At 35.6% G+C, this 13036-nt stretch overlaps 1 protein-coding gene across 6 annotated transcripts in view; it reads right to left on the reverse strand.

Annotated features, from left to right (window-relative positions):
* The window catches only part of RNGTT (RNA guanylyltransferase and 5'-phosphatase), a 408235-nt gene that overhangs the window by 249242 nt on the left and 145957 nt on the right, over window positions 1–13036 (reverse strand). For 3 of the 6 annotated variants that reach the window (XM_054546048.1, XM_054546046.2, XM_054546051.1), the window contains exon 12: window positions 11662–11754. The exons of the other annotated variants lie outside the window; for them this stretch is intronic. In XM_054546048.1, the coding sequence (XP_054402023.1) occupies window positions 11662–11754 (93 nt within the window). The remainder of the gene's footprint in view (window positions 1–11661; window positions 11755–13036) is intronic. 6 annotated transcript variants of the gene reach the window in all.

Below are 13036 nucleotides of genomic sequence, written 5' to 3' on the forward strand. Positions count from 1 at the left end.
GAACACTCTGTGGTACAGGGGAGCAGAGCCTACTGAAAGCTAAACGTGAAACAGAAACACCAGGAGAAAACCCTTTTATACTCTAGGCATTACAATAAATACAAGTAACAGCAGCCAACTGCTGAGAAAATATAAATTCTCTGGAGCACTGAAGATATAATTATATAGCAACACATAGAACAGGCTGATTCAACCACTACCCCTCCCCACCCACAAATGAAGCCTATTAACAAACTAAAAGAAGTATGCCTGTTACCAAGCATAAAGATACTTACCTCAGTCTCTTTTGTTCATATAGGAAAGAAAAATCCACGAAAGACGTCTAATTTAAAAATTCTCTCTCACACACACACATACACAAAGGAAAAATAAATGGCCTATATTCAAAGATTAGGCAGTCAACAGAAGCAGACAAAGAGAGGGCCTATATTTTGGAATTATCAAAGACTTTAAAAATAACATTTACAAAAAACAACAGATGCTGGCAACGTTGCTGAGAAAAAGGAACACGCTTTTTTTTTTTTTTGAGATAGAGTCTCACTCTGTCGCCCAGGCTGGAGTGCAGTGGCACAATCTCGGCTCACTACAACCTCTGCTTCCTGGGTTCAAGAGATTCTCCTGCCTCAGCCTCCTGAAGCTAGATTACAGGCGCGCACCACCACACCTGGCTAATTTTTGTCTTTTTAGTAGAGAGGGGGTTTCACCACGTTAGCCAGGATGGTCTCAATCTCCTGACCTCGTGATCCACCTGCCTCGGCCTCCTAAAGTGCTGGGATTACAGGTGCGGGCCACCGTACCCGGCCTGAAAAAGGAACACTGTTACACTGTAAGTGGGAGTGTAAATTAGTTCAACCATTGTGGAAGACAGTGTGGTGATTCCTCAGAGACCTAAAGGCAGAAGTATCATTTGACCCAGCAATCCCGTTACTGGGTATATACCCAAAGGAATATAAATCATTCTATTATAAAGATATATGCATGTGTAAATTCATTGCAACACTATTTATAATAGCAAAGTAATGGAATAGCAAAGTAATGGAATCAACCTAAACGCCCATCAATGATAGACTGAATAAAGAAAATATGATACATATACACAAAGGAATACTATGCACCCACAAAAAAGGAACAAGATTGTATCCTTCAGGGACATGGATGGAGCTGGAAGCCATTATCCTCGGCAAACTAACGTAGGAACGAAAAAACAAAACACTGAATGTCCTCACTTATAAGTGGGAGTTGATTGATGAGAACACATGGACACATGGGGGTGAACAACACACACCAGGCACCTGTGGGGGGCATGGGGAGAGGGAAAGCATTAGGAAGAATAGCTAATGGATGCTGAATTAATACCTGAGTGATGGCATGATCTGTGCAGGAAACCACCATGGCATACGTTTACTTATGTAACAAAACTGCACATCCTGCACATGTACCCTGAACTTAAAAGTTGATAAAACAAATAAATAAAAATAACATTTTAAATGATCTAGACAAAAAAGTAGAAAACATGCATAAACGGATAGGGAGTTTCAGCAGAGATGGAAACAATAAAAATGAAACAATTGAAAATGCAGAAATAAAAACACACAACATCAGAGAAAAAGAATGTTAATCAGTGGGAATGATAATCAATGAGATTATCCACAGACTGGACACAGAAGAGAAAAGTCACTAAACTTGAAGAAGAAACATATGTGGCACTTTTTCCAACTGAAATACAAAAAGAAAAAAAGAGGGAAAAAAGAAACAGCGCTGAGAATCAAAGAGCTGGGAGACCACAGCCAAGGATAGAACATTTGTACAGCTGGAATATGAAAACAAAAAGAAAGATATAAGGAAGCAAAGAAACCAACTGAGAGAAATAATGCCTCCAATTGCTACAAAATTAATTAAACACATAAACACAAACACACACCCCAATGGACTCCAAGAGGACAGGAAGAAAGATTTAAGAAAAAAAAAAAAATGTAGGTTTATCATAGTCAAAACCCAGCAAGAAGGGGGAAAAGATTACAGGCAGAGGAACAAAAATAAGATTGACAGCAGACTCCTTATCTGAAATTCCGCCAGCCATGAGACAATGAAACCTCACCTTTAACATACTAATATGAATAGAAACAATGTTAACCCAAAAATCTTTAGCAAATGAAAACATCTTTCAATAATAAAGGCACAGTAGAGTTCTTTTTCAGACAGACAATAGCTGATAAAACATATTTCCACCAAGCTAGAACGTAAGAAATTTTAAAAGAAAATTTTCAGGTAGAAGGAATATGATACAAGAATAAAATCTGTATCTAAACTGAAATAATGAAGGGCATTGGAATGGTTAAAAACTAGAATAAATATAAGAAATCTGTGTTCCTCTTTCTTTTCTTACAATATAATTGACTAATTAAAGTAAAAATATTAACAATGTATTGTAGGATTTATAACATATGTAAAAACAAATTGTATAAAAGGAAATGAGGTAAGAACCCCAACTAGGAAGTGGCATACTATTATTTAAAAGTAAATTGTGAAAACAGATACTATAAACCTTAGAACAACTGCTAAAATATACACAAAGATATATATCTAATAGGCCCAAAAAGTGGAGATATAATGGGATAAGAACATTCTCAAGTAATCTAAATGATGGCAAGACAAAAGGAAAAAAGAAAATGAGAAAACATGGGGCAAGCCATGTAGTAAATCAAGTAGTAAGATAGTAGATTTAAACCAGATTGTTTTCATTCTAATGATATTTCTTCTAGAAACCACAACATTACAAAATCAACAAGCAGAGATTGTCATTATTAATAAATTTTTTTTAAGAAATCAAGAACCAGCTGGATGTAGTGGCTTATGTCTGTAATGCCAGCACTTTGAGGGGCAGAGGCAGGCAGATAGCTTGAGCCCAGGAGTTCGACACCAGCCTGGGCAACATGGCAAAACCCCATCTCTACAAAAAATATTTTTAAAAATGTAGGTTTATCATAGTCAAAACCAAAGTCAAAACCATAGTCAAAGCCAGGCCATGGCAGCGTGCACCTACAGTCCCAGCTACTCGGGAAGCTGCAGTGGGAGGATAACTTGAGCCTGGGAAGTGGAGGATGCAGTGAGCCAAGATCATGCCACTGAATTCCAGCCTGAGTGACAGAGTGAGATCCCTCTTAAAAAAAAAAAAAAAAAAAAAAAAAGGAAACAACTATATGTATAGTGTCTACAACAGCCCACTTTATACATAAAGAGTCCATTAGGTAAAAAGTACAGGGATGGAAAAAGATGTCAAATCCAGTGCTAATGGAAAAAAGCTGAAGCATCTAGGCTGTATTAATGTAAGACAATGAGAACTTCAGAACAAGAAATTACTAGAGATGAAAACAATACATACTGACAAAGGGGGTCAATTCATCAAGAGTCTGTAACAATCTTAAATGTATACACGCCTTTAAAAAAAGCTTCAAAATAAAACTGACAAAATAGATAAGAAAAATAGTAGGGAAATCCTCAATTATACATAGAGAATTTAACACTCTTCTCTGAGCAAACAACTGGACAAATAGAAAAAAAAAATCACTAGTAGTAAAGACACCTTGAAAAGACTTACAGAACACAAGCAGACAGAAAGCCAGTGAGGATATGGAAGAGTAGATCACTATAAAACAACCTGACCTAATTGACATTTATAAAATACTCCACCCAAACCAGGAAAAAATGCTTTTTTTTCCTAAATGCATACAACACATTTCAAAGTATATTCTCTGATCATAATGAATTAAATTACATGTCAATATTTGGAAAGTCATCCAATATTTGAAAATTAAATAACACACTTCTAAATAACCCATGAATAAAAGAAGAAATTAAAAGGGAAATTTTAAAGTATTTTAAACAGAATGAAAACAAAAACAGAGTGGATTAATGTTTGAGAGATGCTGCTAAAGCGTATTTACAGAAAATTTTGCTGCATGAAATACCTAATTAAAAAGAAGATCAATGACCAGGCACAATGGCTCATACCTGTAATCCCAGCACTTTGGGAGACTGAGGTGGAAGGATCACTTAAGGCCAGGAGACTGAGACCAGCCTGGGCAACATAGCGAGACCTTGTCTCTACAAAAAATTTTAAAAGTATCCAGGCATGGTGGCATGCACCTAAGTTGCAGCTACTCAGGAGGCTAAGGCAGAAGGAACATTTGAGCCCCAGAGGTTGCAGCTGCAGTGAGTCCTGATTGCACCACTGCACTCCAACCTGGGCAACAGAATTAGATATCGCCTAAGAAAAGCAAAAAAAATTTTTTACCCATTTTTATAATAAAAAAAAATTAAGCAAAAAGGTTACAAATCAATGTCCTCAACTTCCACTTTAAGAAAGTAAGGAGAACTGTAAAGAATTTCATAATCTCAGATATAAAAAATAGCCACTTGGGCTGAGATAGTGTACACAATAAAAGCAACTTCTCCCCTCCTAAGGCTAAGACCGGACCTCACTGAAGACAGAACAGCCATGGCTCACTGGATGGTGAAGCTGATGAAATGTCCCAGCTGCTTTTAAAGATGGAAGTTGTATCAAAGCAGTATGTCCAAATTTACAACTTTAGGATACTGAGTAATAGGTAGGAATGAATTTCCAAATTTCAAAATTAAGTCGCTGAGATGAAAATTTCAAAGAAATTGAGAGGCCAAGGTTGTAAGTCAAACCAAACATTGGGAAGTGTATTCAGCAACAATGATGGGCAGCCTTTGAGAGAAGACTCTGTCAGGCACAGTCTCCATGAATAAAGGAGTTACCAAAAAGCCAAAAAGAGAGTCTTAATGTGCTTAAAATAGCACGACTTGAAAGGTCAGGTTTTATTTAATAATTTAAATATCAGATATAATTTTAAACTCACTTTGATATTCTTTTGTGTCTGATATTATATTCAAAAAAATAAGCTACTGTTTCTTTTTCTCCTTTTCTATATATAAAGTAAAACTTATTCATGAGTTGCACTGGTATCCTAATGTAAGAAGTACTAAGCTAAGTTTTTCATAGATAATTTACTGGTTGATTAACATCCCAATAAAAATACAGTTGCATACAGTGTTCATGAGATAGATATTTCCTGACTGTCTTCCAATGCTAGAAACCAAGCCGGCATTAGGACATGCTAATGGGATGTGAGGGATATGAGGACCCAATGACAACATAAGCCTTGGCCAATGTGCCTAAATAATACCTTAATTTCAATTTGACAGTAAAAACATTTAAATGTGATGACATAATTACAATTTCTCCTTGTCAATCTTTCTTCAGAAACACGGTTCTACTTAAATTACCCTAGATGTTTTTAAAACACGTCTAACAAATAAAAGAATCTTAATTTAGAAATGTTTAATTGAAAAATCTTGGAGAAATTTAAAGTGGAATATGTGGTCAATCACCCTAAACTAGGATACAATCCTTTTCAGAATTACAATTTTCTTGATAATTTTCCCTCCAGACAAAATTCGAAGATAATTGGATGAAAAGTAAAACAGTAGACATTATCTATCAATTTTTAATAAAGCATGATACTTTTCATGAGGTTTTTCCTATAAAACTTAAATTTGCTTACTTATGAACATAATCTTATCTTTGAATACCATCTGAAATATCCTACAGAGGGCATGTAGCATGGACCAAAGATTGGAGGAACTGACAAATGTTACCATATGATTGACTCTGAGTTGATATTTTATGTCTATGAATCATGATGTAACCGAAAACCAAGTTGTTATGAATGCATAAGCAGGGAAAGATAATGCAAACGGCTTGACATTAGAAACATGAGAAACAAAACAGAAACTGCAAAGTTACAAAGCATAGAAAGGAGCCTTTTAAAAATATAAGCAAAATGAAAGCTTACAGACTACAGTGAAGAAGAAACTGAATCTCCAATGTTATCAGAAATACGAATTGACAATATCAATTCATTATAGTATGGAAAAATATACCAATGGAATACTTAAAAAAGAATAAACTACCTCCACCTTTCAGTTCTGGTCTATTCTACTCAGACATCTTCTGAGCAGATATTCCCACAAAGCCTCAACTCATTGCCTGAGAATACTCAATATAGTAACTTCTATCTCTTGACTCTTTTATGTGCTTTCATAACTCCCCACAAATCCAAGGTTTAGTTTTAAAACCCCCCCAAAAATGGAAGTTTGCACTTCCCTGGATACTAATCTTTATTGGTTTTCAATCCCAAAGTCTAACTTCTAGTTCAGGTTAGGATTATTCAATGCTTCTGTACTCTGAATGTCCTTCTAATCAGTAAATAATAATCCTACAAGTCATCCTTCTTGCTCATCACAAAGCCAACATCATTATCTTCTTTTAAAAAAGAATGACTTGATTGCCACTACTTACCAATACTGCCTAAACAACTATGTCATTCAAGTTAGCTAATCAAAATATAAATGCTTTTGCAATACTATTGTTGGCTCTTTCATTAACCCATATTATTGCAATTAAAAAGAGGCATAATAATTCTGGTGAATCCTATTTGACAAGTTAGAAAATCTCAAAACAAAATTTCTCTAGAAAATATAACCTCTTAATTTTGGTTGCCGTTAGTCTTATTTTTACCAAAATCCCTTCATAGATCCACAAAGAAGTAGTCAACTACATCCTCATGGAACAATAAAAGTTCTTTTTGTCAGATTTCTAATTATTCTTTTTAATTTCATAATTTAGGCATCATTCACTCATTCAACAAACATTCACTTAGTACCAATAAGTGACAACCACTGTGTTAAGTGTTTGAGATGTAAAAGAGTTTACTCCATGTCTATCTTGGAAGAGCGGGTGGCAGGGTCTAGTGGGGAGACTCCAAACTCAAATGTCTATACATGCCAGGCCATAGCCTGAACTGGACAGGGTATATGCCAGGCCATAGCCTGAACTGGACAGGGTATAAGATGGACGCGTGAGACCAACTGGAGAGGACATCCTTATCTACAAGCAGTCAAATTCAACATTGTTTATGTATCATATGAGATTACACTTTATGAAGCTCATGAATTTATGAGTTAATATGGACCTAAATACACATAAAATAGTTTTTTTACCTTAAATGCTTTCAATAGAGATGCTTAAAGACTTCTAAGGAAACAAAACAACAATTATATTTTCATCTATCATTCAAGGATTTATTCAAATATTTACTGAGTACTAATTACATATTCATTTTTAGAAAATGATGAGAAGAGCAAGAGAAGGAGATAACACATACAAAACTATTAATATATGCCAGGTACTGTTCCAACACTTTACATATTTTAACTTATTTTTAAACTATGCCCTAAAGAGTTAAAGAAACCAGTGACTGGCAGAAATTATTGAGCCTGCAGAGTGGCAAATTAAAAAAAGAAACAAATTGCTGAAACGCTGAAACTCCCTCCACTTACTTATGAGATTTAAAACCTGGCTGAAATCAATTGGAACCGATATGGCCTACTGGCGTTTGCACAGAACGAACTTGCCGGTGTCACAGATCAAATTTCCACTGCAGGCTGCATACTAACTTCCCCTGAAACTTGCACATGAGATCCATGAGGTAGTATGAATAAATCACTGTGCACGCCTGAGGACTTTCCAGACCTCTCCTCTCCTTCCACCAATCACCTACCAATCCCTGAACACACTCCCTAAACCTTTTCTAATGAAATTACTGCCTTAAAGTCAGCACAGAGAGACAGATTTGAGCTGGACTCCTTTCTTCTTGTTAGTCGACTTGTAATAAAAAGCTTTTATTTTCCCAAAAACTCAAATGTCATAGTATTGGCTTCTAGCACATCAGGCAGCAAGCCCTTTTGCTCGGTAACATTTTTAGCCTCATAATTACCATATACAGTAGGGATTATTGTGATTCCCATTTTAAAGGTGAAGTTAAGAACTTGCCTAAGGTTCCACAGCAAGAAACTGAGAATCCAAATGCATTCTGACTCCAGAGTCCATACTGTTAACTGCTATTCTAAACTAGAGTGTCAGAGTCCCAAAAATCTTCTCCTAATCTCTAGTCTAGTCTAGGTTATATGCTCCTTCAATAAACTATCAAAGTATCCTATGCTTCCCTCCATCACAAGCTTTTCCCATCTGTCTGACTACTAAATTGATATGTATGCTTTTTGAGGTCAGGAATCACATCTTATATTCATTGTATTTTCAACATCTATTACAATAATCTGGTGCACAGTAAGCTCTCACTTAACAAATGTGTGTTAAATAAATATAAAATGAATAACACAGTGCAAGAATCTATAAAAATAAGCTGGTAAGGCTAGGTTATAACCATAGGTTATAGGTTAGGTAGAAAAATATATAGGCTGTATTATCACAAGAGGTTTTATAAAATGAAAACATAAAAAATTGTTGGAGAAGTTTAAAAGTTGATTAGACTTGTGTATGTATTATGAAAGGGGTAAGATTTAAAAAAAAAAAGCTAAAGTCATCTCTCATAAGTTAATAACTTCCTCACAAATCATCCTTTATTACCTATATATATCTCCAGTGAAGGCAACAGTAATAATGTCCTAACTGGGCATACAGAGTTGCTTCTAGGTGAATTTCCTTTCTTCAAACTATTTGTACTCACTAATGCTACTCACCGACTTTCTAAAACAAACAATTTGTTGTGTGTCACAGTCATATCTAAAAATATTTGAATGCCCTTCACTGTCTATAGTCCAAGTTGCCTTAGTATGGTTTTTAGAGCCCTTTTTTTCCTGGGAAAACTCTCCTGAATATGTCTATAATCAAATCACAATGAAATGCTCACCTTTTCTAAAATGTTTATATACTTTGATATCATTAAACCTTTGTTCATGCTATACTCTGTATCCAGATTGTAGCTGATAAGAAATATAAGTGAATATTTGTTTTGTGGGTAGAAAAGCATGACCTATCAGTTTAGAAGAATAGTAAGTACTTTTGAAACGAATATACAAACACAATGGATATTTGGCCGTAAATACATAATGCAGTAAAAATACAACTAAACCGCATAAATGACTGGTCTGGATGTCATGAGGGAGAAAAAGTAGAGAGATTTAAAAAAAAGGAAAAGACTAAATAGTTCTAATTTGAACATAAAGGGAAAATCATTTATTTGTAAAATAAAATTTAAGATTTTCAAATAAAGAGTAATATGAGAAATTGCAAAAATACACCCTCTGTTTAAATAGGTGTGTTGAGGAATTCACTTTACCAAAGAGAGGTCCTGGCCTTTGCCCTCAGCTACTGGGAGATGATCTCTAGGCCCTGGGGGTATTCTCCTTGATAAGAGTACATGGAGTCACTGGAGAGTCTAACAATGTGACTCATGATGGGAGCTTCCTGGAATACCGTCAGCTCTGATTGCCAAAGGAACTAGAAACTAAATGTATTAGCCTGAACTTTTGGGAGGAGATAAAGACTAAAGGTCAGACACAGGGGCAGTATGTGAACAAATTCCAGTATAAACTGTGGACACCAAAAGCTTGCATAAACTTCCCTGGACTGTCATACATCATAGCCAGGAAGAGGTAACACCATCCATGACTCCACCAGGAAAGGACAACCAGAAGCTTTGCTTTTGAGCCCCTCCCAGATTCTGCCCACATGTCTTTCCTTTGGCTGGTTTTAGTATGTATCCTTTCATTATAATAAAACTATAATTCTAAGTATAGGGCTCTGAGTTTTGTGGGTCATACCAGTGAATTATCAAATCTGAGGGAGTCAGTGGGGACCTCAGTATCTAAAGCCAGCAAGTCTGAAGTAAAGGAGGCCCTAGGGTCCCCCAAACTTGAGGCTGGTATCTGAAGCAAGGACCATGCAGTTGGCCTAAACGTATTCCAATAGGTTTTTGTCACTGTATTTCTGTAGTTGATACCGTTTCAGCTGTCCTCAAAGTCACACCCATCAGCAGGAAAGCTTATGACTTCCCCTGTGAGGCATTATTGCCAAGAAGCTGTTCAGGAAGTGACAGACTATAGAATGATGCGATAGTTGCCTTCTCTGTTAATGAGTAAAGTGACCCAGTTAGCCATCACAGATGAGACCTTTAGCTTCACTTTAATAGACATTGATATCTCCGGAGGAGGACAACCCACACTGGGATATCAAATGGCATTTTAGCTGTAAACTAAACATGTTCTGCAGCCTAATAAAGTAACAGGAAAATGGAAGTGAGACTTTCAGAAATAAACTTTACTTTCCACAATATAAAAAAGTATAACATTTCCCTATTCTTTGTATCAATTTTAAGCTAGGACAGAAAGAGAAAGCTCAAAATCACATAAAAATAAGACCTAAGATTTCTGTCTAGAATGTTGTATGAAATATATTGTGAACAAAATAGCAAAATATGTATATCTCTGTTACAGTGATTTTATTTCCTGTACTTAAAATTAAGCATTTATCAACAATTTAATGCAGCAAAGTAATTACATGGTTCACTGGGATTTGACGTAACACCTTTAAAGAATACTGACTGTCATTCATTTTATTGTTATTAGGCTCCAATGTCAAAATTAAAGTTCCATTACTTATCTTCCATGCCTCTATATGTACATTATCTCCTAGGAAGGTTCCATCCTACTTCAGTCTAGTGAGTTACAATCTTCTCATGAGGTGCACATATGTGTATACAGTATATGTGGACATATATGTGCACTTATAGTCCCTAGGCTAAGACTAAGAATTCTAAGAACATGCAAAAAGAAGGGCAAAGTATACAAAAGGGGGAAGAAATGAAAATCGTCTTTAATGAGAAAAAAGAATGAACAGAACCAGTGGGACAAAACCCATAGCACATAATGGGGTATTTGACATAAAATACTAGGTATCAGAGGTAAGACTAAGCAAAGTATATTTTAGGTATTGGAAAAGCAATGTATTTAAACCAATAATAACACCAATTTAAATTTATTACTGTTTTGTTCTCAAGTATATGAAACTATGAGTCATTCAAGCCTCCATTTGAAAATAACATTCAAAAAAATCTTTGCGAGCACCCTAGAATCAGTAATAAAACCTATTCTAATTATATCTAGAGAAAGCATTGATTTACAATACACCAAAACTTAGAAAAGGTGACCCAGATATATGAGTACTTAAAATTTCAATGTCATTGTTTCCTGGAAGTAATCACCGTCTAAGGAGGAAATGGGGACACAGGGGGCACACAGGCTGGGGGAGAGAGTCTCATTATTTCCAAACAATAATATGGAGACCTAAAACTATTCACATACAAATCAACACTGGAACTTTGAACTCAATCCTTAAAGTCTGGCCAGTGAATACAGTTTAGACCTGAAGCACCAAAAGATAAGTTTTAGCTTGTTGCAAGCTCTAGAGACACACTGAAGAACAACGGTGGCATCTTGTACACTCTAGAGCAAAAACCACTCTGGTCTAGCGTACGTAAAAGGAATCCTAAATATATACATGCCTTTCATTTAAAGCCCTATCTTCTCAGACAGCAAAAAAGAATATGCAAGGTATTCAGAACCTCTTCATACCATATATCTGGACTAAGTAGGTACAGTTATCTCACTTCAGACATATCAGACAGATGGAATTTAAAAGGTACATTTTTTGGATCTTTTACAGCTTGATTTTTCTGGTCATCCCACCCAAAATGTGCGCCAGGCACAGTGGCTTACACCTGTAATCCAAACGCTTTGGGAGGCCGTGGTGTGAGGATTGCTTGAAGCCAGGAATTTAAGACCAGCCTGGGCAACAAAGCCAGATCCTGTCTGCACAAAAAAATAAATAAAAAATAAATGAAAAAAAAAGTGGGGGGAGGTATAGATATAAATACACTAAATACACACACAACACATACGTGTACACACACACACACATATTCTTCAACTATCAGAATATTAATAAACCACTCTGAACTATATCACGTCTCCTCAAACTAATCAGCAACCTTAACCCTATTCCTTCAGGTACTTTGCCAACCTCTGAACCTAAATGATAACTAACCTAACCCATGCCTTCACCATCCAAGTCTATTGACATCATTTTAAAATCATTCTTCTATACAGACGTAAGATGAGTCAACATCTAACAGTTTATTTTCTTTTATCCATCTGTAATTTCCATCAGGTTGAGCATCATGTGCAATTGTTCCTGAGTATTCTTAAACACCTAAAAATACAGCCAAATATACTATCATTTTTTGAAAGTCAGCATATTAGAAACATAAGCTCAAGACATTGGGTTAACCAGGAGCATAATTTAAGTTTATTTTGGGCTGGGCACGGTGACTCACGCCTATAATCCCAGCACTTTGGGAGGCTGAAGCGGGTGGATCACCCGAGGTCAGGAGTTCAAGACCAGCCTGGCCAACATGGTGAAACCCCGTCTCTACTAAAAATACAAAAATTAGCCAGGCATAGTGGTACATGCCTGTAATGTACCACTTGAACCCGGGAGGCAGAGGTTGCAGTGAGCCGAGATCCTGCCATTGCACTCCAGCCTGGGCAACCAGAGTGAAACTCCAACTCAAAGAAAAAAAGAAAAAAGTTTATTTCGTCCATCGGGAACCAAATCAAGTCAGGCTAAAGATGAATGCAGTTACTGATAAAATAAGGCTATGAAATTAACTACCAATTCATTACGAGTATGATAAACCCAGTTTAAAATGTTTTGTAATTGTGCTGCAAAAGCCATAATCAACAAGAGAAAAATAAATTTGTGATACATACTGAGAACAGTTTTAATAAAATTAACTTCTCTTAAAATCAGCAATAAATGACTTTGCAAAATTTAATCATTGTGTTTTTTCTATACAGAGCTATATTTAGTTAGCCAAAACCATTTATGTGACCACACATTTATGTCATAATAAATAAAAAGACTTCTGTTAAAAATAAATAAAAAGACTTCTGTTAAACATATTTGTTTGCTGATAGGTAAAATTATATCCACATCACAGTTTCAATAAAGATAATAATACTAGTCCTTTAATATCTTCAACCTACTTTCTTTCAGTTCATAATTTAATAAACAGCAAATTATTAGAAAATT

Source organism: Pongo abelii, chromosome 5, assembly GCF_028885655.2.
Source record: "Pongo abelii isolate AG06213 chromosome 5, NHGRI_mPonAbe1-v2.0_pri, whole genome shotgun sequence".
In the NCBI taxonomy this organism is placed as follows: domain Eukaryota; kingdom Metazoa; phylum Chordata; class Mammalia; order Primates; family Hominidae; genus Pongo; species Pongo abelii.